Below are 26,536 nucleotides of genomic sequence, written 5' to 3' on the forward strand. Positions count from 1 at the left end.
GGCACTGGGCTGGCTGCAAACCATTGCCCGGGGTCCCCGTGCAACACACGCCTGTGCCGGAGCTGACCCCAGGGCAGTCGGCCAGACCCCGCTGCACTGCTGGAGCCTCTACCGTGGGGTTACAGCGGTGGGGGACCCATCCAGGCATGGCTACCTCCGGCTGCCCGCTGCTCCCCGTGTGCCCCAGCCATGCCGGGTGATGCTTGGGCGTGCAGCTCAAGCATCTTCCCGCGCCAGGGAAGGGGCTCCCCGTGCCGCTGCTCTTGTTGCAGTTCCACCTCGGTGTCACCCCGGCTGAGCCACTGAATGAGCAGAGGCCGTTAGGGGAGGGCATTTACCCCTGCTAGCCACAAAGTGCTCGGATGCTCCACGCGTAAGAGCGGTCCATGAACAGACCATTAATTCAGAGGCAATGAACGCTCCTCACCATCTCCCAACAGCCTCCAAAGTGCCCTCCTGAAAACCTAGGGAAAATAAGTCTTTTCTTCTCTACCGTGCTTCAGTGGAGAAGTGGCGTGTGTTGGAGGTGTTTCCTGCCCACGCTTACCCCTCTCGGAGCTGTGTTTCCGCCGAGGGTGAGGGGGTGGTGGTGTGAAGGACCAGCACCGTGCCGGGTTTCACGGGGGCGAGGAGAGAGGCTCTGCCACGGCCAGAGCCGTGACGGGGCTCAGAGCCTGCCCGCCCCAGCGGGTCACCCGTGGGGACATCGATGACCCCCCCTCGGGGCCAGGAAAGCTCTGCCTGAGGTTTGCAGCCTCTCGGGTGCCAAAGCGGATCAGCTGTGGGAGAAGCGGATGGGGAAGGGGCTGGGGTGGCACCCAGGAGACCACGCGGGTGCCCAGCCGTGTGCTGGCTTCTGCAGGACAAGCACCTGGAGCCCGTCAAAGCAAACCCACTTAGGCTTATTTAACCAAACACTTACTTTCCATTTTATTCAATAATTGCTTTAATACTAAAATGCATTAGATGCTCAAAGCAGAGAAAAGAAAATCACATTTAGGTGGAAAACAAAGTTCTCATCAGATGAAAAAACCCAATGTGGCAGGTACACCATTTTGAAACAGAATCGTAATAATTTAATAAAGCTGCTTCATCATCTTCATAAAATAGACAGAATGGTGATTCTTTTTTTTTTTCCTTTTTCCATTTTGTTGTTTACAATGATTCAATCACTGTGAAAATGTACATAACATACATATCAGCATATACAACAATTTATTCTTCATATACTCGGCAACGGAGACACCATGACGAGACGTACCGCGCTCAGTCCAGCGGCAGCCCTGCCCGCTGCCGGCAGGCGAGCAGCGACCGTGCCGCCGCTGGCTCTTCCCGCGTCGGGAAGGCGCCGGTGTTACGGTGCGAGACCCGCGGCTCGTACCTGCCGCCCTGCGAGGCTGCAAGGAGGCGCGTGCTGCTGAAAACCAGTTTGTGTCAGATGTGTTTGAAGATTATATCCCAGCTTAGATCAGCTGAACATCAGCTGATGCCGACAGAGGATCCGTCTCAGCAGCGCTTGCAGCGTGGTCGGCTGGGCTTCTCCCTGACGGGTACCGCGACTCACAGGTTGGATCAGAGATTACCCATAGCTGCAAAAGCAGCTGTGGCAACAAGATCATCAATTTTCCCCAATGACAGACAAATGTGTTTCCATTCATAATTAGATCTTTTTTTTCCCCCAAGAATAATTTCAACATATTCATCAGACAGTGTGTTCTTTACAAAAGCAACTTGTTTCCTATTTGAAAAAAAAAAAAAAAAAAGGAATTCACTTCTGCACAACGTGTGATCCACAGGCCACCTCCAGCTTCACAACAAACAGGGAACGGCAACAACCTCAGCAGGACGGAGCTCGGGGGGTATTTTTCCAGCCGTCAGTCGTCCCTGCCAGCCCTCCATCAGCCCTCCTGGCGCAGTCTCGAGGGTGGGAAAGGCCGGGGGCTCCCCAGGGAGCAGGGAAGGGTCCCGGGGCCAGCACAGGGTGGGCTCATCCCCCCTGGTCCCCAGCCTCGGGGCTGCTCCAGACGGCATCCTCGCCACGCTCGGGGGAGAATCGTAGGAGGTTGCTGCTCTCCTGGATAAACGGGGGATAACGGGGGAGCAGAGCAAGTTTGCCTGGAGGAAACCAACAGATCCCAGCGATTTTTCCCAAACCAAATCTGAGGACAGGTTTAAGTTATTAAAAACCACAATAATTACATCTGGACCCCCCCTCCCAAAAAAAAACCAACGCTGCCTGCCCTGCAGCTCTGAATGTTTTTGCATGGCCAGTTTTGATGCAACTAGGAAAAAACCAAGACAGACTGCGATTTGCCCAGGAGCCCTGAACTCATCTGAAGTGACACAGAGGGACAGTGACAGGAGTAGCAACATATTCAGGAGATGGACGAGGCGGCGGAGCCGGGGCCGCTCTCCGGCTCTCCCCTCGGCCCCACGCAGCGAGGACGTGCCAGGGAAGGGCCCCTCGCTCAGCATCCCTGGCTGCAGCCCGGGTCAGCCCAGAAAACTGGTGTTTAAACGATTTTCTTGGAGGCATAAGGGTTTACTGACCTCTTTAATGCCCCCTTTTAATACAGAATTATTTCACATTCCTTCTCGGCTGCGCTTTTATTCAGAGTGGCAAGGAACATTTCCTCTGGGTAAATTAGAGAAATGTTTCTATTTATTTTTTTTTTTCTTTCTTCTTTTTCAGTTAGCATTTTTCATCCAAAACGCTGGGCTGGTGGTGGCAGCTCCACAGGCAGAGGGCAACGCTCAGCAGAAATTAACGGCCAGCGCTTTTCGGTCAGCTGGGGATGGTGACGGGGCGCCTGGGGACGGGGGTACCCGCGCTCCCCATCCCTGCGATGGCAATGGGGGAGCCGGGTCCCATCCTGCTGGAGGTGGGGGGCGGACAATGGGGCGACGTGGGGCCGTGGCCCTGCGAAGCCAAGAGGATCTGACAGACGGGGCATCGCAGGCTCTGTCACTCAGCAAACACATACGAGAAGCTTCCCCCAAAAAACCACCCAGAGCTGACAAAAACAGGTAACATCAGAATAAACCCAGCCTAACAGTTACAGAAAATCCAGTTACTTCAACAGCCCCAAGCCAGCCCCTTTCTTCTTTGCTTGTGTTATAATAATACACACATTTGGGGAAAAAAAAACAGAAATAAATGACAGCAGTAACAGTACACAGGCAGGAAACACTGCAGGAACAGAAATAACACATCCCTGAAAAATGGGCTCAAACACCAGAACAGAAGGGAGAATCCCCGGTTCGCTTTCCGGAAGGATGCAGGACATCACGTTAATGCGTGGGATGGGAGGTGAATGAGGTAGTCATCAACACCAGCGAGGGAAGCGTCACAAATTTCATTAGATGACCCTTTTTTTGTCGGTTCTTTCCCAATTCCTAGCCCTAGGCAAGTGGCAGGGGGAACAGACTGACTGCGGACCTGTGTCGGACCAGCTACGACTTCAGGCAGGATCAATGTGCCCTGAAGAAATGAATGGCCGGAGCTTAATTTTATTTTGAGGATAATAATGACTGGAGCTTGTTTTCTTGTTGATGTTTTTAATTTAAATAAATCAAAGTAACAAATATTTTATCATGATATGTAGACCTAGAAAGACTATTTCTCTAGAAACCACTAATTTCAACTTGCTGGTACAGCAAACATTGGCAAGAGCTATATATTTTCCCTTCCATAATTTTAAATTCTAGGAAACATTATTTAGGGTAGGAAAATCTGTCCGGTGAAGGGTTAATAATAATAATAATAATAATAATAATACACTAACTGAAATCCTCCTACCTTACTCATACCTCACTGAGGAATTATCACTGCAAGAGAGCAGAGAGCTGTGAAACCCCTTCCCTCTCTCCCTCTACAAAATGGCTATTAAAGTAGCTCAATTTTTAAATCCATTTTATATGAGTAAATTTGTACCCACACAAAAAAGTCCTTAATTAGGAGAAAAAATAATGAATTGCTTTAATTTTTTCTCCATTAAGAAGGCACATTAATTGAATTAGTAGCGTTGTTACGTATCACCTGTCTGCCCCTAAATTAACATCACTATTGCTCATTCCGTACTTATTTATGATGCAGGGATAGAAAGAAATCAGAACAGTCTAAAATCCATGCCATGGTGACATACAAACACACACATACTTGGCATAATCACGATTGGGAAATGCTGATGTGGAAGTGTGTGTCTAATTGAGAAGGTAATTTAGATCTCTTAAATAATTCCATCACTTTGACTTGGAAATGATTGGAGACGGGGTATCTAAATCCGGGAACTGGAAAAAAAACTAACCCAACCAACTTCTGGGAAAACTTTCCATGCGTTGCCTTGAAATTATGCAAAAGAAACAGGTAAGGGAAAAAGTTCAGCACAGTGCATCTGACAATTGCAATCCAGGCAGAATTTTCCCCAAAACGTCTTCCCGTAATGCCCTGTCGCTGCCCTGCAAGAGCCGGGGGAGGCTGCAGGCGATGGTGGGGGCTGGAAGAAGCGCTTGCTCCACCGGGTCTGAAAACTGCAGGTTCCCCAAGGTTTAAGTAAGATGATTGTGATTTTTCTTTTTTTTTTTTTTAAGCTTGAAAGCCTTTTGCCATCACCAGACATACAGTAATTTGCAATATCAAATACAATAATAGTACAGATAAGCATGTGACAGCAAAAGGATTCATAAATGCAGGGGTGTCAATAGCAAAATAGCAACATCTTAAAATACAAACAACCTCGTGTTGGGCGAATATTAAAACTCACCGGACTGTCATTTTGAACAGTCGCACACAAGAAATGGCCGCTATTTTGGCTAGACTACAAAACCGCCGGGGTGATTACTAAAGATGTCCGAATAAGGAATTTGCCATTCAATTACTTCCAGGAATGGAAACTGATCTTTGTTTCGAGGTATAAAAATATATAAACTCCGAGGAGGGGATACCGAGCGCTCCCGAGGACCGGGGGGGCCTCGCCTCTGCCCCCGCCACCCACCGCCTCCCGGCAAAAGCAAAACACCAGCTACTTTGCTCCGGCTGCACACCCCTGCCGCCTGTTGAGACAAGTGGGATTGTCACATTAACGATAGCTTAATTTATAAACAATACATTTAGGGAAAGCTTTTAAATACAGCAATCTGTGAACCATTGGTAAGCGATAAAAACAATCTGCGCTGGGAATCGTGCGGTCCCTCATCCTCCTCCTCCTCCTCCTCCTCCTCCTCCTCCTCTCGCTGGGTGCCGCTCAGAGGACGATGTCTTTTAGTCTCCGGGCACCGGGCGAGTCCTTTTCCCGGCGTTCCTGCAGGAGCAGGTTGCCCTCCTGCCCGCCGCTCTCGCTGTCCGCCCCCCGGGGCTCTGCCTCCGTCGGCCGGGAAGGGCCACTGTTCCCAAAGGGCTCCCGTTCCCGGTTGCCGGCACAGTGCCCGGCACCGTACGGTGCCGCTGGCTTGCCGGACAAAGGGCTCTTCAGGTGGAGGGGCGAGGTGACGGGGCTGACAGCCTCGCAGCCGTTGCCCGCCTCGCGGACGGCGCCGCTCACCTTGGGGCTGCAGGCGGCCGGGTCCACCGTTCTTTTGCCTTTGGGGTTGGCGAGCCGCTCGTCGGCGAGGGGCTCGCCGCCCTCCTTGCCGAAGGTGGCGAAGGTCCTTTTTGTGCTGCAGTCTGCGTAAGGCTCCGCGTCCACCGCCGTCGCCTCGATGGAGAGCGAGATGACGTTCCTCCCGTGCTCGGGGGACTTGGCGCGGCTGGGGACGGCACCGCGGGGCATCCAGCACCTGTCCGAGTGGCCCAGGATGCGGCACTCCTCCCTGCAATGAAATCCTTCGCTCTGATCTGCGTGCAGAAAACACAAGGGACGGTGAAGGGGGGAGCCCCGCCAAGCCAGGCGCTGCCCATCACTCCCACCCCAGCAGCGGTTATCCTACCCCAAACAGCAACCATTTTTAAGGCAGGGCTCGGAAGAGGGATTTTTTTACTGTGAGTTCTCTGCTGCTCTAAAGACTGGAGTTCAATTTCCAACAGGTTGTGTGTCATCTGCCGCCACCAGACCTGCAACCTGGGGAAAGGAGTTACAGCTGCGCATCCATCACGGCGGGTCTGTCCCACGTGGCGAGCTGCTCCGAGTCAGCACTTTCTGGGTTTAGTAACCAGCGCTAAAAGCCACCGTGTTTTAAGCTTGGTTTGACGTGACTTTTAGGCTTGACTTTTTGCAGGGGGGGGAAGGGAGCGGAGGGAGGAGGGGGTTTTCTTTGGGTTTTTGGTGTATATTTGTGTTTTAACTTTTTGCTTAATCCCACTGACCTCCCACAGAGGCTTTATAAATCTCCGAGACTGCCCACTCCACTGAAGATTAAATGTGTCATTCCTAGCACTGGGGCTTTATTCATACGAGAGCAATAAAGATCCCTTCTCTCGACTTAGGGCTGTCCTGACACCACTTTACAGGGCTGAAATATGGAGTGGTGGTTTAATCCTTTCCAAGGACCTTCCACGCCCAGCTCTGAGCGCTCCCAGGCGGGTGCAAACCCTCGTGCCCAGTGCTCGCACACATCCCCGTGCTGCCAGCCAGCCCCAAGGGATTGCAGGGCCTCACCTCCCATCACGGACGGACAAACTGGGGCCCAGGGAAGCAGCCGGGCTCAGCCAAGTGCAAAGCTGGAAAGCAAATCCAGGAGTCTCAGCTTCCCCAGCGTTTGCTGAGCGTCTGACTGTGGCTCCCGCTGAACACCGCAGGCTCCCGGCTGCTTTTCAGTCTCAGCTTACGAATTTTCCTTCATTTGATAAGAACTTGTAATTGCAACTAGCCCTCATAAAGCACAACCTTTCCCTACGCAAAGACGTAGCTCCTTCCTATCATAACCTATATATACGCAAAGCAGCGTTAAAGCACTGATGCCAGTACCCATACAAGACCGCGCTCGGTCGGTGCCGGTTTGATGGATCGAAGCCTGCGAAGGTGCAGACTCAGCCTGGGTTTGCTTCCCATCCGTCTGCAAACCGTTCATTTTGATGCTTTGTACATCTGTGTGCATAACCTCCGCTCCTCAGACGCATTGGTATTTCCACCACATTCGAGCACTAGGGCAGCTGATAAAAATTCTCAGCACATAACACAATGCACCAAAATATGAGCAGCTTAACACTTACAGAGAATAAACGAGTAAAAGGCAGACCTCAAAAAAAAAAAAAAAGAAAAAGGATTTTTTTTAAAGGAGAAGAAGCCAATTAATTGAAAAATCTATGGGTAAAACATAAGCTTTTTCTCTACATCACAGCAACTACCCGGTGGTGCGGAGCATGGTGCCGCGTGGCTGTGTAGGAGGTCTGGGTTTCGGCAGCCACCTTTACAGCAGTTTGAGAGGAGGATGCTCTGAGCCTTACATGCAGAACAACCTGCACTGAGATCTAAAAGCCCATGCTCTTATACTTTGATTCTGTTACTTTCAAGTACTTGAGCAAAATAAAAAAAAAAGAAAAATTGCCCAGAAAGTGGCTGTCTGCCTATTTATCCACAGCTTAACTTCAAAAGGGTGCTACAGGCATACAAAGTTGTGTAGTCTGGCTGTGATAGCAGAGGACTTGGTGATGGCTGGAGGGGCTACAGAAATATCTTGGGTTCTCATCGCCGATGAGACACTGATTTATTGTGCTGTGTGACCTTGGGCGTGTTGCTGGAGCACACATCACTTCAGTCTCGCCGCAAACATGAAAGGCCAGACGTGGGCACGCGCTGGGCTGGCTGGTCCAGCGCGGGAAGGCACGGGGGGAGCTGCTGCTCCTTACCTTCCCAGCCCAGCGCCACGGCTCAGCCCCACATCCACGGGATCACCGCAGCCAAGGCACACTTGACTCCAGACGGAGCACAGGCAGTTTTGTCTTGCCTTGATCCATTTCTTCCAAGCTGGAACGTTTTACGGTTAAAAACAAATCAAGGGCTTCACCAATTACTGTACTGCAAGTGGATATTCCTCAAACCCTAGAAAGAGACCTGTGCTTTAAGAGCAGGTTTACTAAAGACTGCTGGTGCAGTGCCTATCTGCTGGGGAGATGATCCGCTTGGGACACCGAGATGCTTGTCTGCAAGTCGCGCCAGCAGCAGCTGAAATGCAGGCAGGAGAAGAGATGAAAAGCATTACATTAAATTATACCATTTCAGTCTTTTATTTTATGAAGGGAATGTAACGAGTATGAAAGACACCAGGCTGACAGGCAGGATGTCACCAGCCATCCACAGACCTGAAGACAACAGGTAGCTCCACGGCACATTCTGCCTCCCTGCTCCCGTCCCCACCGCACGTCTCAGCTTTGCTCTGCGGAGACCACGTCCCGCAGCCAGAAACCATCCTGGTCTTGGGGACGACACGTGTCCGGGCTGCCCAGACCAGCCCTGACCTGGCAGCAGACCCAGGGACCAGCACGGGGCCCTGAGCAGCAGCCGCTTCTCCGTGGCAGAATGAGGATCTTCAGCTACCCACCCATCGCTCTCTAACCCTGTCACTGACATAAAATTCTATTTTTATGCCACGAGCCTGCCCTGTTGATACACGCGAACACCCCAGCACTCCTCTGCTGTCCCAGGTCCAAAGGCAAGCTCCGAGGGCTCTGGGCTCCTCCGGCGGGCTGATCCCAGGGCTGTCGCCGCGCATCCTCCTCCTGTGCAGGAGCAGCTGCTGCCCCAAAGCAGGGGCAGGCACGGAGCTGCCGGGCACCGCTCCCGGCGCTGCCCTTTGCAGCTAGGTCTGACTCGCCCAGCCCCAACGGCACCCAGGACGGTCGTTCGCATTCACGGGCTCTTTATTGTACTGTTCTGTCTTTTTTTTTTACCACTTCAACAATCGGAAACAGGACACCAGGAAATTCTTTTACAGCCCTAGACCTGCCCTAGTCAATATGTTACTGTCTGCACTAAAAAATGTTCTTAATGCAAGGAGCAAAGCCCAGGTAATAACCACCGCACCACGCACCACACGACGAGTGGCAGGCAGCCAAAACAGGCAGCTTCCCGCCTCCGTGCCCGGCGCACCGATGACAGGGGGTTGAGCAAGCTGGCGTGAAACTACTGCCCGCCGGGGCCTGGTGGGAGCCAAGGGAGGAGGAAACAACGGAGGAGCACGCTGGGTGAGCAACACCGCGGCGTCGGCGATGCTCTGCACGAGCCACCGAGCAAACACCTCACCCCAGACAGGAGTCCCCAGGGAGCCCAATGCACCAGGCTGGCAAGGACCCGCCAGCCGATACGGCCCAGGGAAGGAGAACACCACGGCCCGGGGCTGTGCAAGCCACTGGGAGCTGGGCTGGGCTTTCTAACGAGCCGAGCACATCGCGCGCACTGGGGGAGAGTCCTATTGCAAAGCAGACGGCAGGGATAGCTGCGTCACACGCAGGCCGTCCGGAGCGACGCTGCGCAGCTCACGGGGGCAGGTGCCATGCATGGGTGACGGCCGTCCAGTCTGGCACGCGAGGTGCGCAGGTCCCTCAGCAGCAGCGTCCATTTTTCAGCCAGTCTGCCTCCACCCAGCACAAATCCTGAATCTCGTTTCAGAGCTCCTTAGGGCAGGGTCGCTTTTAAAATTATTCCCCCCAGGTGCAAAACACCCTGGCAGAAGCCTCGCCATGAAGAGGTGAGGAGTTATCTTGAAGTCAGGCTTGACAGAAAAAAAAGTGTCATTGCTAAACATAAGCTCTCACATAGCGAATATGAAATAAAATAAAAGCAACAGCCACCCCTGGAATAAACATCTTCCTTAACAAGTACAGCAAAACCCATGTTGAGCTCCAGATTTCAAACCTTGTCTACTTGCACCTCGAGGGACCAGCACAAAGGCAACTAGTAACGAGCCCAGCCAGCCACGCGCGCTGCCTGCGCTGCCTGCGCTGCCTGCGGGCTCTGAGCCAGGCAGCGGGCTGCCGAGAACCAGCGCCTGCAGAAAGACCTGGTGGGAGAAACGACGAGACCCACGGCTTATCTGCGGACAGACGCGCGGCCATCATCGCCGGTGGGGAACGGGAGCCGGGGGCAATGGCGCAGTGACACAAGAAGCAGGAAGGTGACATGAAACGCCAGGAGTGCCCTAATTCCCAGCGCTGGGCCCAGCACAGCACCCATCCAAGGGGTCCGAGCACCCTGCTGCCTGCACCCTCAGACTTCCCAATCTCACTGTGAAAGCTCTTGGCCGGAAGAGCAGGGAGATGGGATGGGGATGCCCAAGAGCCAGGAACCAAGGAGGAGCTGGCAGAGGGCACGGGGTGGGCGCTGGAGCAACGGAGCCTCCAGCTCCCCCCTGCAAGGGGCCTTCTCTCGTTAAATGGAAGGACTAACGAGCATCCAGGGTGTACAAGTGCTTTCCGTCTCCTATCCAAAGCCTGCATACCTGCAGCAGAGCAACATGAAGCCGGTGTGCAAGGCGCCAATTCAGCTTTCAGAGCAATTGAATTATCTCCAGAGGAATCGCAGCGCTGGCCAAAGAGACAAAGTTAAATCGTAGCAAGGTGCAAGTGCCTGGGAATGTAATATTCCTGATAAATGGCCAGATGACATGTGCTGTTATACAATCTAAGGTGCAATTTGGGCGATGACAATAGTCCCTGGAGTTTCCATTTTCAAACAGCCGCTCAGTTCAATCCAATCCATGTCAGAGCAGCTTTGCCGAGGTGAGTAAGTAGAGCTCATTTGTGCTATTACATGGGGAGCAAGGAAAAGGACTGGAGGAGTCGCTTGAAAATGAAAAATAAGAAAAAAAAAGGGCGACTGGAAGAATCGCAGCCCGGCTGGGACGTGCACGGGGCAGGGGGTGCATGGGTGAGCATCGTGCTGAGCAGCCCAGCCCAAAGCCCCCAGCCCTGTGCCGGTGCAGGGCACGCGTGCCTGTACCCGGGCTGGTACCACAGGTACCCTCGTGCAGGAGCCTGGCTTTATCTCCACATTTCGGTGTTTCTTCAGCAACCGTATGATTATACTGTAATCACGATGACACTGCTCCTGGGTACAGCAAACAGCACGATCATTAAAAAATTCATTTCAAAATCTTCCTGGAAGCTAATAAATTTTACAGCAGTTTCAATCCTTTCTCATTGCAACAAAGAAAAGCTTAGTTCCAGACAAATTAAAAGTAAATTGATTGCCTTAGGGGAATCTATTCAAATATCACTTTTCCATGTTAGAAATCTCTTCCTGAAAGAAGAAGAGGAAAGCCAGGGAGAGCCAGCACGGGAACAATGTGGAAAAGCAAATCATTAAATCTCAGTTCACGAAAATAAGCGGGGGGAGAATCAAACTTAAAATAAAATACAAATGTCTCACTGGGGTGCGGGCCTAACATTTGTGACAGAATTTATGAATAATAAATATGAATAAATAGTAAACATGAAGGGATCAAACATTGCTGTTGATGTTTACTCATGGTTAGCCATCTTTCATGGACAATGCGCAACTGCATTATTTAACACTCCTCTTCCAGCTACTTCAGGGTTTCTTTTCAACTCCGGCACCTTAATTTTCTGGGGAATGTACACCACAAGGTGTGAGGGTGTCCCCGAGCCGCCGTGCAGCACCCACCACCCTCGGCATGCGGTGGAGCCCACCTCCCCTCCACCCCACCAGGAGCGGCTGTTCCCAGCTCGGGAGCAGCGATCCACCGCAAATAATAAGCTCGAGCAAAACACAAACAGTCCCCAGCCATGGTTCATCATCTGCTTATAAATTAAGACTCTGCACCTCTCCCTTATCTCCCTTAATAGCATAATATCAGGAAACAAGAGGTGGGGAATAGTGTATTATATTTTTGACCTATGGGCTTTTACAGAGCCTTCTTCGCCTTTCCTAATAAGAAATCTCCAGTCTATGCAGAAATGTAATCCTGGCGTGGCTTCCCTTGCACAATGCTCAGAGGATACTAATGACCAGGGACAGTGACAAATGCTCTTTACAGCAACGAGGAGCCTTTCTTTTCCTCTCTTTCGCAATTGTTTGGGATTTATGCAAGCTAAAAAATGCTGTATTTTTAATCCTGGATTGTCTGTCCCAACACAGGAGGTCAACAGTGCTCGGACAAAGCAAATGCCTGAGAGGAATTATTTTAATGAAACAAGGGATGTGAATTAGATTAATTTATCAGGCAACTGCTGATAAGGACCCATGGCTGAATGCAGCTCACGGCAGCGCTTCTGTAATGGTCAATGGAGAGATGCGACAGGGCTCGCTCCCAGCCGCTGCAGATACACACAGCTCCCAAGAAGCGCCGAGGACCCACACTGATTTACACCAGCCAGGGGGTTGGCCCATTCACCTCTTCCCCTGCTCTATATTACCATTTATAACGTCCTTTCTTCTGCAGAACAGTCCCTGTATCGTGAATGAAGACTGACACACCGATACATCTGGGGTGCCTGGCTAACTACACACCGGAGGGCTAAGGATAGATTTGATGCAAAAGATCTTCCCGGAAAAACGCCTTCCCAGGCACGCCGAAGCCTTTGGGATGAGAAGAAGGCTGTGGGAAGGAGGGCAATGACCCGAAGCAAGAGGAGCTGGTGTTTGGGCATGCCGTGCACTACAGCGGAGCCAGACCAGAAGGTATTATGGGCTGGAATGCAATTTAATGCTGGCTGCCCCCCTTTATCTGGGACCACGGGCCAATCCCCACCTCACTCACATGGCAAAATTAATTCCCTTTCAGAGGGCCGGCAGAACACACCATTTAAACTCCAATTAATCCTTTTCTTAAGTGGTCTGTAGAGCTCGGGCTGGCCCCTGAGCGGCGGGGATTTCACCTCCGAAACTCCGCTACTCACGCCTGGATACAGGGCTCATTAGCATCCTAACTGATGCTAGGATGCAGGATCCGGTCCTCGGAGAGGAGAGCACTCCGGGATCCGATAGAGCTTTTCCATCTCGAACCATTACGGCACGGTAATTCATAGGCACAGCTCCCATTAATGCTAATGGCAGTTACTGTGCTGCTGCATGAGTGCAGAATACAACCCTTTGACTTCATTACTGGAATTCAATTTCATTAACACTGGATACAGAGGGATTGTCCTAAATACACTCTTTCTTATATTTTTTTCATGTTAATGTAACCATTTGAGTATATTATACCCTGCAGAGATGGAAACATTTCTAGTCTGTTTAAACACATTTCCCACAATTGGGAGCAAAACTTTGTCTCCGTTTATGCCTTTGACACCAGCTGCCTTCCGTTTAATGGGACTTTAGTCACTAAAACAAATGAATCCAAAGGTTACTTTTCTCCACTATTGTCAAATCCGAACCAGACAAATTCACATATTCTGTCGGGGTAACGTGGGACCAGCCAGGCAGCCACATTCCAACGGCAGCAATAAGTCCCATACAAAATTAGGCGTTGCTCAGAAAATAGCTACTCGACAATTCTGATAAAAATCCAACAAAACAGAAATTACCGTTGGGGGAGATAAGAAGCAATTCCCAGCCGCTTGCACGGGGCCAGCTCCTAGCCCAGCGCCTGTCGGAGCAGCATCCCTGCCCTCGCCGCAGCCGTACCGATGTACACCCCTTGGGGGGTCACGGCAAATGTGTTACCGCAACCGGCACCCCCCGGCCAGGACGAAGCTGAAGAACCCATCCTCATCCTCTCCCCGCAGGGATGTGGAGGGCCAGGGTGCCGGCAGGAGCGGGGATGCAGGCGAGACCCCCGCCTGCCCCCTCCTCCTGCGCACACGCCCAATGCGGCTCTCCCATCCCTGCAAGGTTTCTGGCACTTCCACACAAGAAGTGAGAAATAAAGGAGCTGAGGTTATAAATGCTGATACATAATTTACTCCTATTATCAAGATTAAACACATCTTTGCATGCTTAGCATAAAACAACTGCCTTTCCCCAGAATTCTCAAGGACACGCATAAACTTCATTATTATCTAAATAATCAAAAGAGTATTTCAATAGAATATTTAACTGTCTGCCTACTGGAAACTCACAGCCTTAATCTAACACTGATCCTCTGTTGTCCTTCATGTAAATATTGTTGGGACGTCAGCCAAAGCCTAGGGAAGTGAGCTTCATCTTGGTGGATGGGAATCTCTCGTGTCAGATACAGTCAGCCTGACTAATGAGACCTACAGCTTGCCAAAACCTACAGCCTCGCTGTCTGTTCCAGCCATTGAACGCGCTCAGAAACCCAGTGGCACCAGCCCAGCAGTCTACAGATCCCAATCAACTATCAATAGCTTAAGTGTAAGTGATTGTGTATGAAGTACGAGCCAAATGTGTTTCCTTTTTCAGTTTTAGGACCTCCAGTATTGTTATTGCACCAGTAATGCTTGCACGGAATTAATCATAGACGTACCCACAAGGCAAAACATTATGAGAAGCTCTTTGTACTTTTGAAAAGTGCGCAGCTCTGAAGAGCGGAGGGAGCTGGAAGGCTTCCCAGCGCGATGGGGCGTTCCCCACCATCGAGAGATAGCTAGGGAATTTTTCCCTTTTTTTTTTTTTAAACCAAAAGCAGCGGTCGCTGGCCATCCTTCATCGTGACATTGATCTCTCGCTCCACCACCATGGAACCCAGCGTTATCCCCTCCCTGGTGTTCTACTCGAACTCTTTGTTTTCGGATGAACACATGGCTTTTCCATGCTGGTGGATCCCCTTGTCCGAAGCACAGGGATGTCCCATGATGAGATGCTGGCCCAGGGTGGCAAAATCCCACAGGGAACTGGGACGGCCACGCGGACAGGTCTGCAAAAGCTGCTGTACATTGTCCAGCACCCAACAGCACCCACGGTCTGATCCAGCACCACGACTCACCGCGACACAAGGACACTCCTGTTCCTCTCTGCCCCGGCCGTGGATCTACGCCGAGGGCTCAAATGAGGCTCCAGCTCCAGGCCGATGAGGGATAACGGCGATGCCAGGGGAACACCAGCCGTGGGTTAGACTGGCCCCATGGCCACCAGAAGAGGTCACAGCATTGCCAAAGCCTGGGAATCTGGCCCATTTAATTCAGCCAAAACTTCGTTCTGGCAATTAAGTTTACCTTCATTAATTAAGAGAGTGATCATAGTGTATAAACATACACATAAAATTACTGTAAGGTCAAGAGTCAAATCTAAAACCTCATTATAAGCCTAGGGAAAGTTCATTACCTGTGAGTCATGGACCAGCAATGCAGGTGGGGTCCCATCCCATCCCACCCTGTCCCATCCCGTCGGCCCTGCAGCTATGGGGGCGAGATGGAAAACAAGCTCTCGAGTTTGTCTGGGGCTGTAAACTGAAGAGCTGCAGGGAGACAGCTGAGCAATGGGAGTGGAAAATAACTGTATTTTCATGACCCGTGTAAGTACCGCAAGGAAAGCAGTCGGCTCCGTGGCTCCAGCCAAGCTGATGCCAAGCCATGGGCGGCCGGGCACTGATGCCGAGTCCGATGTGGGGGGTCTGGACGCCACACTGGGGTCCTGCCACGCACTCCCTTGCTGTGGCTCCAAGGCGGGGGGCAGGAGGCTCCTGCTCCCCAAGGTGGGCTGCTCCAGCGCTGCTCGAGCACAGCAGACTTCTGGCCCAACCTCTGCCTGCGCAGCCTCCGATGATTTCTGATTTCTCCGAGGTGCGTTTCTGCAGTGCTGCCCCAAGGTCAGGCTGGATTGTGTTGGCTCCCGGTCCCAGTTCACAGGGCTGTCAGCTAAATTGCACCATGGCATCGTTACTCCCGGTGATGGTGTGACAGACAGACAGAGCCCAGCTGGATTTTCAAAACCTAAGCACTTTGCAACACTGACAGGCGAGAAAAAAAACCCACCAACCCACAACCCTCTTAGTCTGAGCAGGTTTTATCTGGAAATACCCAAAGCTAGTAAGTATAAGACCCCACAAAGTCATTCCTCCTGAACCACTTTTCTGACCGAACCTTTTAACTGTCACTGGGAAATAAAGAGCAATAGGTACCAGCCCCAGCCGGTGTTACCTGATTAGTGTAGTCCCTACTGCATGCTTAACGCGGCCTTTCTTCGAAGGGATAAAGCAAGGCGGAAATGACTGATGTAATTTGGTGCTTTCAGACAGAGTTAGCACGAGGAGAAGAGTCGAGTTCATTACACTGGAGTTCACCACAGGGCTGCAGCAGCCGAGAAGATGCGGCCGGTGCTGGGGCTAAGCTGCCGGCCGGGCACCCGCTTCTGCGGCAGGAGCACGAGATGCACCATAAGCGGATAGGTTTAACCCAAATGTGTCCCTCTGCGGTGGGAATCAGCCTGATTTTCCCCCCCGAGCACAAGGAGGGGGATGCAACAGGAAGGCAGGCAGCGTGGTCCTGCAGTAATTCTGCTGGAGCCTCTCTACAGGGATCCACCCTGGCTGTCTGCGGCACACAGATGTAATGCTGCCTCTTTGCCACTGCACACTCGCCTCATTTCTAAAACACTTACACATGCAGCATGCATTAGAATTAAAAAACCATTAAACCTCGGAAAGGAAAAACTTTGACAGGATGCGTAATATACTAAGTATAATTAATTAAATTGGATGAGGCACTGGGGGACGAGAGAAGAGTGGATGGAGACTGTTCTTGGAAAAGGGATGGTAATGCACTAATGTTCAGTGTGTGCCATTAAGTAAGAAACAGCCTTGGAAGAGGCGAGGATGAGCGACGGGAACTTCGAGAGACGGCACCAGCCAGTTGGGCACCTCGGATGCATAGCAAAGAAGGCGATAGCACGAAATGCAGCCAATTAGAGCTCTAAAAAAATGATAACAAAGGTGGAAAAGGCACCTGAGAGATGGAAAAGCAAAACTGGCATGAAGGTTGCTAAATAGCAATACCCTACCAGTGACAGCCTCCTCCAGAGAGCATCTCTCGACACCCCGCAAGGGCTCAGGGCGACAGACCACCTTCACCACCCAGCACCAGGCTCTCGGGGCCAGCACGGGCATCGGGGCAGGCACAAGGGGATTCATTCCGGAAAGCATCTGGCTCTCCGTGGGGTTATTCTCCAGTTACTTGTACCCCCGGGCACGGTTCCCTAGCGTGGGCAGCACCCTGCTGCATCCATCCCCCTCGGCGGTTGCCGGCAGCAGCTGAGGTGGGGTGGGAAGCAGCAACCAAAGCCGGGGCCGGGGAGGGAGCATCAAAGGCGGCCCCAGCCGACACAGCAGGCACAACATGATGAGACAGCCGCAGTCTGGCTGTTCAGCAGGACAAAGTTTTAACAGGCTTAACAACAGCATCAGCACTGATCATTAGGCAATTACAACTGCTGAAAGTTGACAAAGCACCAGGACCAAATGAATTATCTCCCCAAATCCCGCAGGCAGGAGCACGGAAAAGAGAAAAGTCATCGTCAACAGCCTCTGATAGCTCACCAGGTGCAGAAGCATTAACTAAAAACTAAAGGGCTGCTCGTTTACTTGCTGTTTGGAGAGATAAAAGGCAAAGTCCAGGAAATGAGGTCTTCAAAAACACTCTCATCATTTAGGGAGCGGTGGGAGGGAAGGTCCTGGAAACACTGATACAGCCAGGATTGCTCAGCCCCTGGGGACGTCTGATTCAGCGAGGAAGGGACTGCGTGTGTTCGGAAAGGGAAGGCAGATTTCGGCTGGGGGAGTTCACTCCTGAATCATCCCCAGCGTGGTTACTTGCTCAATTCTGCACATTCCTGCACGGCAGCCAGCACTGGCCAAGGGGACGGTCGTGAGCTCTTCTCCTCGAGGACGTGCCAAAACCCACTCCTCCAGGGATCTGCGGAGCTTAATCCACGTGGGACCACAGTGACTCTCTGCTCCCTTGCAACCCACGGGATGCTCAGCTTTGTCACGCTGTGCTTCTCAAGCAAAAGCCCTTCACTTTGAGTGACTAGGCACGCTTTTAGGAAAAACATGCAAATGTGATTTAGAGACTCTAAGTGATACAGAATATATCACATCCCTTGGGAACCTGTTCCAGGGGGTAATTATTCTAATTCCTAAAATCATGCATCTCATTTGCAGCTAGAATTTTCCAAGGCAAACCTCCATCCTCCAGCAGCGGCTGTGCCTTGTTCGCTGAATCAGGGAGATGCTTAGTAGCAGATATCTTCTCCCTGAGTTCACTTCCAAACACAGGCTGAGATGACTGATGTCTCAAGCAAAGTCCAGAGCACGTCCCCTGAGGATGCCATCTCTCTTGGGACCTATTTCAAGCCCAATGGTCTCAGATGAAAGAGTCCTGCTGGATTCAATGGGCTTTGAATCAGGTCCTAAATCTCCAGACGCACGTTTGGAGAATGAAAGCCAATGTCTTCAGCTATACGCAGAAGCTCCTGATGCAGAACAGTCTCCAGAAAGCAAGGGGACATTTTTGCACGGACAAAGCATCTCCTCTCCACCTGACGTGCCACAGCTCTTTGGCCGCTGCAAGGCAGGTCTGCCCAGTGAAGGGCTTGCGTGGATTTTATAGCGAATTAATTGGACATATCTACCCAATATGATGGAGGAAGACTGACAAAGCAGAGGTCAGGCGATGAGGGAATTGCAGGTGGAATTGTTCATTTTAATTACTTCTCTTCATTAATGTGAGGTTCCTGGATCCTACAGTGATGACTAATGGGTCAAAATATTTGCATGAGTGAATATACTTCCACAAAAGAACACGGGGCTGAAGGGTGGAACAGATACAGAATTTTCTTTGGATTTTACAAGGGTGTTTCCACCACAAGATGAAGTGACTTCCCAGAGCCCAGTAGCATACCAGAGGGGAGCAACCCTAGATGCAAGTTAAACATTTTTACGAGGCCCAAAAGTGCCCAGAAGAAGCATGGCTGAAGGTGGAACTAAGTGATGAACAAGGTAAAACATGGGTTATACTTGAGCTGTTTGTGTCTCCCTGGCACTGGAATGAGTTGGATACAAGCATCACGGCTACCTGTTCTCCTGACAGCACTGAAAGGAAACAAAAGTTTGGAACAAGGCAAACACATTCAATTTGCCTGAATAATTTAGGCTGCTGAGTTATCATGCGCTTCATGGACTGTCATCGAGAAAAGCTGTATTGCAGAGGAAAGGTCTGTAAATCAATGCATCTGAGGGACCAAAACTAATCAGCGAGCGGCTGCAAAAGCACCGCCTGTCAGAACAGATGCAGGACATGGAAGTCAACCGGCGAGGACCAGGAGGCAGCAGGCAGCCCTGCGCTCCCAGGGATGGCTTCTCAGGAGCCTGCTGTAGGACACGCAGCGAGGACGGGCAGGGTGGAGCGTCAAGAAGACACGGCTCCTGTTGAAACATGCTGGCAAGCAGCAATGTCAGCGGCACAAATAACTCGGCCGGTAAATGCAGAGAGGGAAAACCAAATGAAAGTCCAGTATATAGATAGGGCCCACCCAGGGACCCACTTGAGTGTGCCAGACCCTCCCCAAAGGTATTTATACCCTCCACTAACGCACCTACCGCTCCCAAAAACACTTCTGGCTCTCTGACCTTTCCTGAATTACTACTATGCATGGTTTTGACTTCAGGTTTCTAGCCAAATTCCTCTTCCCGAACAGGAGATGTCCCTTTATAACCTGTCACTGAGCTGTATCAAATCCAGAAGCGCAGTTAGTTGAATTGAGAAAGCCGTTCCTCTCGCAGGGCAAATCCGGAGGCTCCTCGCCTGGATCAGGAGCGGTTCGCCTGTTAAGCCAGCTGACTGGGGAACATGCCTGGGCAGACGAGGCAGCACCGTCTGCCGTACTCGCACCAGCTACTCTCCTGCCTTATCTCTTTAATGAAGCCGACACTTCCAAAGCAGTCAGAGGAAATCAAGTGCCCGACCTGTTTTGATTTGCAAGCGATGCGGACACGCACCTTCCTCGGGCTTCTCGCAAAAATTTCCAACCAACGCTCTTCGCTCTTTCATTTTGCACGTAAAACAGTGCAAGAACAACCACAAAACCTACTCTCTCCAGCAGGCGCCCAGCAGAGCAGAGTCTTCTCCGCAGAAAGGACCAGAAGCTCCTCGCCTTTAACCCCCACCAGCTGCGGGTGCTCAGCACCCCGCAGGACGTGGCACCCCCTGCCTTGCAGCCAGCCCCCCCCGCCGCGAGAACCTCCCGTGACTGTCCCCGTACCTCCACCCATGTGCCACGGCGGCTTTGTGGCGTACAGCTCTCAAGTGCTTCCGTAAGATGCGAGGTAGCATCTGTGGTGAAATCTCACCAAATGATCCAAGATAGTTTTCTCCAGCTGGGACTGATTGAATATAGCCTGGGCACCGGATGATGTGGGAAATCAGTCGTAGCCGAGCACAAATTGCATGCATAGAGGTAATTACTGCAGCACAAGGTTGGTAGCACCACTACCCACATGACAGTATATCTCAGCAATTTTCATTTCCTATTGCTTCAATTCAGAGAGGGCTTTTTTCATTTTTTTTTTTTTTTTTTTTGTGGTTCAGTTTTCTCCTTTTCCTACAGGGCCTGACGTTAACCCAGGATTTCTTCAGGATAAAGCTCCACTTCCACTACAGCGAGTCATTCCACATATCCAGATGTCCTCCTATTTACTACACCCAGACCTCCAGCCCAAGCCATCTCGACCTGACTCCGCTTCCCTGCCCCAAGTGTGACTGTCACTGCCCGAAGGTGCAGTGACATAGCGGTGACCGCCAGTCACCCGCTGCCACGTGCTGTCACCCGCAGCCAGCTGTGGATATCAGTAATGAAACACAACGTGCGAGTAGCTAATGAAGCTGGTTACAAAGCAAGTCGTTCTCCACACTGGAGAAAGACTGAAAAAGGGTGAAAATACGATAAGGAAAATGGAACAAAAAAGGGTTGCTGCTGAAAAATAAAAACACTAAGAGAGCTAATGCTGAGAGTGGGGAAGCTGATCATTACTATTACAGATACTCAGCAAAAATGGGGCCATATTATGCTTACTGTGACTATTCACATTGTGGCTAGCATATATCTATAATATACTTGCTCTAAAGACTTATTTTCCAAACAAACACAGGGGTTAAGTGCAGGATGGAAAGGGAAATCACTGAGCAAAGGCAACACAAACCCAGCCAGAGCCTGGCACAGCCCCGCGCTCCTACTTGCCAGCCCTGCCCGCTCCACTGCATACCTGTGCGTCTACCATGAGGAAAGGCTGCCCAACTTCTCAATAATTCTGTGACCCATTTAAAAATATCTGCTCTCTTACATTCATATATGCTGTATGAGAAATAAAATATAGTGCTCGTGAGTTCTGAGTGGCAGCACTTCACTTCGATGGATAAAAGCTGCAAGTTCTCTTTGCTGTTTGATGCCAATTATTACAGAGTTTTGACTTATATATTATTACATAGATCATTTAGTAAAACAACCTACGTGCAAATCCAGTGGTATGTCTCCTTTCAGCAGTTATCTGCTGGAACTAGAGCAGTTTAGACACTCATCCATATACACCGTATTTCAGAGACGGGTGGGCTCCTTCCTCTGCACCCAGGGGAGATGCGGTCCCCTGCCCTACAGCTCTGCAGCATGCAAGCGTAATTAAGAGACGTCCAAATGATTTATCTTTATTGCACTTACAAAGTTATATGCACCACTTTTGGAGGGAAAAAAACCAGGCACCCAACTTGTACCAACCCTTTCGGAGACGCTGGTCCAGCGCCGTACCCGAATCACCCCAAGCTGCCGGGTGCACGTTTCGATACAGCAGGAGGGGATTTAACCTGACGGCAACCGCCCATGCCCAGAAGGCTGCTCTGAAACTCGCCGTGCCGTGCACCCCGTGCCCACGGAGCCGAGGGTCAGCGTGCTGTTTGCGGTGATTATTCCTTTAATAAAGGGCTCTGTATTTTCCAGTGGCTGCAAAATTGATGCAGGTTGCCATGGTAAGCACACACTTTCCCATTCAGTAGAATAATAGACAGCTTTGTATAATTCACTGATTTCAGATGATTTCTCACCCCAAGAGCAAGTCGCTCAAGTTACATAAGTCACCTGTTGTTTAGTCAATCTGGCAATTTTAATTAGAATAAATTTTTATGATTCCTCTTTGCAACACTTAGAGCTGCTCTGCCACCAGAAAGCCGAGATGTCTGTAAATTATACGGGCTCCAATCATATCTTTTTTTGCCGTTTTAATTACAGTAACATTGCAGCATTAATCATGTAAGCCTCTGTTAAACAAGTAACAGCCATCCTCCATCATAATTAAAAAGAAAGGCCAAGCAAATAGGAGCTTTGGAGTTTACCATATTTCCTCTGAAAATTGTATTTTAACTTAAGAGTTTCACAAACAGTAGTTTTATTTGGCTCTAATTAGTGTTGTGAAGGAAACACCAAAAGGTTAATAAGAGATGGTTAGTTTGTAATGCAAGTTTCCCGGTGCCAGCCCCAGCAGTTCAGTCTGTTTTCAGAGTCATTAACGATGTAGATTGATTACAGGAGGAGATCAGGAAGTGCTGGCTTGCTGCGTTAGCAGAAGGTTAGGTTTTATTCATATACCTTCCCTACTGTTAAATATGATGGCCATTACCTTGACCATTTTGCTAGTCTTAACTGCTGTGAGACAGAAAGTGTTAATGGTTTCCTTAGAGGTTACTGGCAAAAGAAAAAAAAAAAAGCCCACGTGAGCCTTTTTTTGGCTTGTTTATAAGGGAAAAGGAAGCTGCAAGCTTGCCTGAACTGTTTATTTATCTTAGAAATATTTGAAAAACCAAGTATTGTGTGGTGTTTTGGAAAAGGATGCTTTGGGAGAGCCAGGGTTAGCACCGCCCCGTCCTTCAGCTGAACCCTGCCAAAGATCTTCTCCGCAAACCTTCTGCTTGGGCTGGAGGTTAGGAGCAGTTAACAAAAGCAAGCTCAAATAGAAGCTGAAACTCTCTAATCAGAATAGATCACTTCTTCATATCTCCTATAAATTGCTATCTCCAGTCACCCAGCAAAAATATGGGTAAGCAATAACTAAATTTGACAAAATCTCATTAAAAAGTACAATAAAACTCTAGAAACCCTCCAACTTTCTGGGTTGATCATTCATCCATTACAAACCTACACAACGGGGCACGGATCCAAGTTTTCATTTTCCTCTCAAAGTTGCCAAAATGTTCACATCTGGTGAGTGTTTTCTGTGCTTAGACAGAAAGGACTTGAGGATCTAAAGGTTACAACTGCTGTGACCCTGGACTGGGTAACTTCAGTGATGGAGACACTGCAAGAATTATCTTTGATGGAAGGAACCTGAAAACTGAAGAAAGAGTGCCAGGAATGTGGGATATATGATAATGCTTCTTATGCAAACAAAGGAGGTTACACATCTGTTTGTTATTTAGTTCTGCTGTTGCAGAAAGGGATTGGCCTTCATTTATTGCTGTGGATATGACTTCAGTGTCACCCCTGCCCCACCATCGGTTTCCAGGGAGGACCTCTCCAAGCTGCACTCAACGCTACAGAGCTACGAACCCAAGGAAGAAGCAATGCGAGGGACCTGTCCGTGCCAGCCACAGTGTCCGTGCGTGGATTAAACCTCCTCGAGTGACCGCTGTCCTCTCTGCTGCGACACAACGCGGCAGTGAAGGAAGCTGAGCCCGTCGGCCGGGCAGCCTGACCCAGTGTCCAAGTCTACCTGCCCAGATCACCTGCTGAAGATGGAGTTAAGCACCGCGTACCTGGCAACAATAAGGGTCAACCTGAAGAGAGGCTTGTTAGTCTGAGTGCTTGACGGCTTTTTTCCAGTTACAGTCACTGGTCTAATAAAAGATATTACGTCCCTCTGCGAGCCCGGCTGGGCAACGTTAGCAGGAGCGGGTGCTTGGGGAGGATGGAGAGAGCGTGTACAAAAGCATCAGTAAGCACCACGCCAGCCAGCCATAAGCTGACTTAGACGCTCAATAGGTAATCATTTAAAAGTGTAGGAATCATAAGACAATCAACTCCTCATCCCAAAGCCCAGCTTACCTGCTCGTCATAAAAATCCTCTGGGTTTCAAAGTACTGTGAGAAGCTGACTGCTCCCTCCAGGCTGGCCACTGCAGGAGCACCACTGAGCTGACTGAGGCCGCTTTACTGAGAGATCCATGCAATAACACAGAAATCAGAAGAGCTGTAATAATTGACATTGCCCCGTAAAGAAAGCTTACAGCGTTTATCCATCTTAAGGGATGTGCTGTCACTCACATATGAATGTTACACTTTATGTCTTGTGCTGCATATACGAATACAAGAAAGTAGGTATTTTTATTAATTTGGAGAAACTTCCAGAGAAATGCAGCTGTATTTCCAGCCTCCAAAGCCCTAGAATATGTCACTCAGGTCTTCATGTACATACAGCTCTACGGAAAGGCTTTTCTGCAGAGTAAAAGGGAGTTGCAGGTGGAACGACTGCTGGAAATCAGCTTAAAAAATCAACAGTTTCTAATACCTGTGTTTGCCTCCAGTTAATACCATTAGTCATGTTCTCAATTCACGATTGAAATGCACTCAGATACTATGGAGATGAGCATAAGAACCAATTGGAATATTCTAGATAAAAGCTGATCCCCTAAATGACGATGTATCTGAATAATTTGGGATACAACCAGCGAGAAAAGTTTCAGTGAATATCATGTGCCCGGCTCTCCTTTACATCCAAGCCTATTTCTATACTGTGCAATAGCATGAAGAAGGCTTAGCGTAAGCTTTTAAATATAACCCATTTCTATTCAAAGAACCCTTCGTCTCGCTGGAGTTTATGAGACTCAGACACAATTAAACCACCTATGTGAGCAAAGTTACTCAAATGTGGAAATGTATGCAGGATCAGGTCTATCCAGATGACATTTCACACCAACCTTTACTGCTGATCTGGCACTAGAAAAATGGAAGTGATGCTTTTAGAAGCAATTCTCTGTAGAGACACATTACTGACATTGCTTAAAAACCCTCTCACTTTGATTTTAAAGCTTTTTCACTATTTTGTGGCTGTGGTGACTATTTCTAACACTGGCTTTTTTATGATTAGTGTTTATTATTTTCATATTTTCTTTTGGATTCTATTTTTATCTTAAACAGTGAATCACTGCTTCATTGGGCCAATGGTTTTCCTTCTACAACTGATGGTAAAAATACTGGTCAGCACTGGGAATTAAGATAAGTTTGAAATCTGTTGCTTCTCACATTGAAAACATATATTTGAAATAGTTCCTTTCTGATTTCTATGCTGGCAAGAGCTCCTATGACTTCCAGAGTACAAGTATGGCTCTAGCTCAAGGCAAGGTGAAAAAGGTAATAGAAAACATTTAAGCAGATCTACGTGCCCATATACACCCACACAAAGAAAACAAGCCAAACCTGCCCAAATGCTATGTTTGGAAGAGGGCAAAGGGATTAAAAAAAAAAAAAGTCCCAGTATGAGCAAAACCAAGGGAGGAATAACTACCTGAATCACAGAACAGAGTATCTAGCCTCAAAGATGCTAATTCAAGTCCTGAGGGATCTAATCAACCTCTTTGTTGAAGTAAAGATAAAACTTTTTGACAGCAAATGCTTTCTGATAAAATGGAATTTTCAATTACCCTGCGAAACATCTAGTCCGCACTGCCATTTCCTGGGAAAAGCACTGCCACGCTCTGCAGTGTTGGAAAACATTTCACGCTGAGATTTCCCCACATTGCTGGGAGGAACAGGTGTCAGGAGCTTCAAACCCAACAGCAAAGCTCCCGCGGCCGCCAGCATCACCACCGCTGTCCACAGAGGCGATGCCAGGGGTGGGTCTCCTGCCCGGCACCACTGCGCACCTCACCTCCTCGCTGGAAATCACGGTTTCCTCCAGTGCTGGACTTTGAGTCAAGGTTACACCAGGACGTGGAGAAAATCCACCCCATATTGCAGTGAAATAGGCCAAGATATGAAGGGGGACCCCAGGATTTGCCCCCATCCTCCAGCAGACTTCTCCAGCCAACCCAAAATGTCGCTGAGATCCAACAGCTGCTTGAAAACCTCCCTTTCTCAAACAAATACGTTCGGAAGTTCAGCTGAGGACGCCATTAGGAAAGGAGTGCATATAAACTTCTAGCAGCACTTAACACCTCCGCAAATAAACAAACAATTAAACGGCATCGAGGCAATCACGAAAGGTGGAGCACTGCCGGTGCCCGCCTTCCTCAGCGTCCCATTTGGTATCAATTAGCAGGGGAAGAAAAACAATTCTGGGCAATAATGAACTCCAAATTGGGTACATATTAGACCAATTAAAGCAATCTTTTCAACTGATGAATTTATAACCAATAATTAAGATCCTGAGGTAAAGAGGGACAGGGCAGAAGTCCTACTCCCAAAATAAGCGACGTGGCTGAGCTGCAGGCAGTATTTCTGATGGCCTGCTGCTGCCCACTAAAGCTCGACCCCCTCCACGCTAGTTTGCCATTTTTCTGGAAATCTAGGTCATTCCCAAAGGAAGACCAGGGGCTCCTGCCACGGGGACTGGCAGCTGGTGTCACTCCCATCCAAGAGTGGCACCAGGGCGTTGAAGGGGTAGAGGGCCCCGAGGCCACCTGAGCATCTGCAGCAGGTCCCTGACACTCCCACGGCCACGTACTCACCACCAGTGCCAGGCTCACGCACTGCTTTAAGGACACTAAAGAC

The 26,536-nt window shown here is 49.8% G+C and overlaps 1 protein-coding gene across 2 annotated transcripts in view; it reads right to left on the reverse strand.

The window, feature by feature from the left end:
• Positions 1-916: 916 nt before the first annotated feature.
• PCDH19 (protocadherin 19) overlaps positions 917-26,536 on the reverse strand; it is a 60,037-nt gene continuing 34,417 nt past the window's right edge. For both annotated transcript variants that reach the window (XM_072877529.1, XM_072877530.1), the window contains exon 5: positions 917-5,833. In XM_072877529.1, the coding sequence (XP_072733630.1) occupies positions 5,244-5,833 (590 nt within the window). In that variant the 3' untranslated portion in view covers positions 917-5,243. The remainder of the gene's footprint in view (positions 5,834-26,536) is intronic.

This window comes from Ciconia boyciana, chromosome 12 (genome assembly GCF_034638445.1).
Source record: "Ciconia boyciana chromosome 12, ASM3463844v1, whole genome shotgun sequence".
Lineage (NCBI taxonomy): Eukaryota > Metazoa > Chordata > Aves > Ciconiiformes > Ciconiidae > Ciconia > Ciconia boyciana.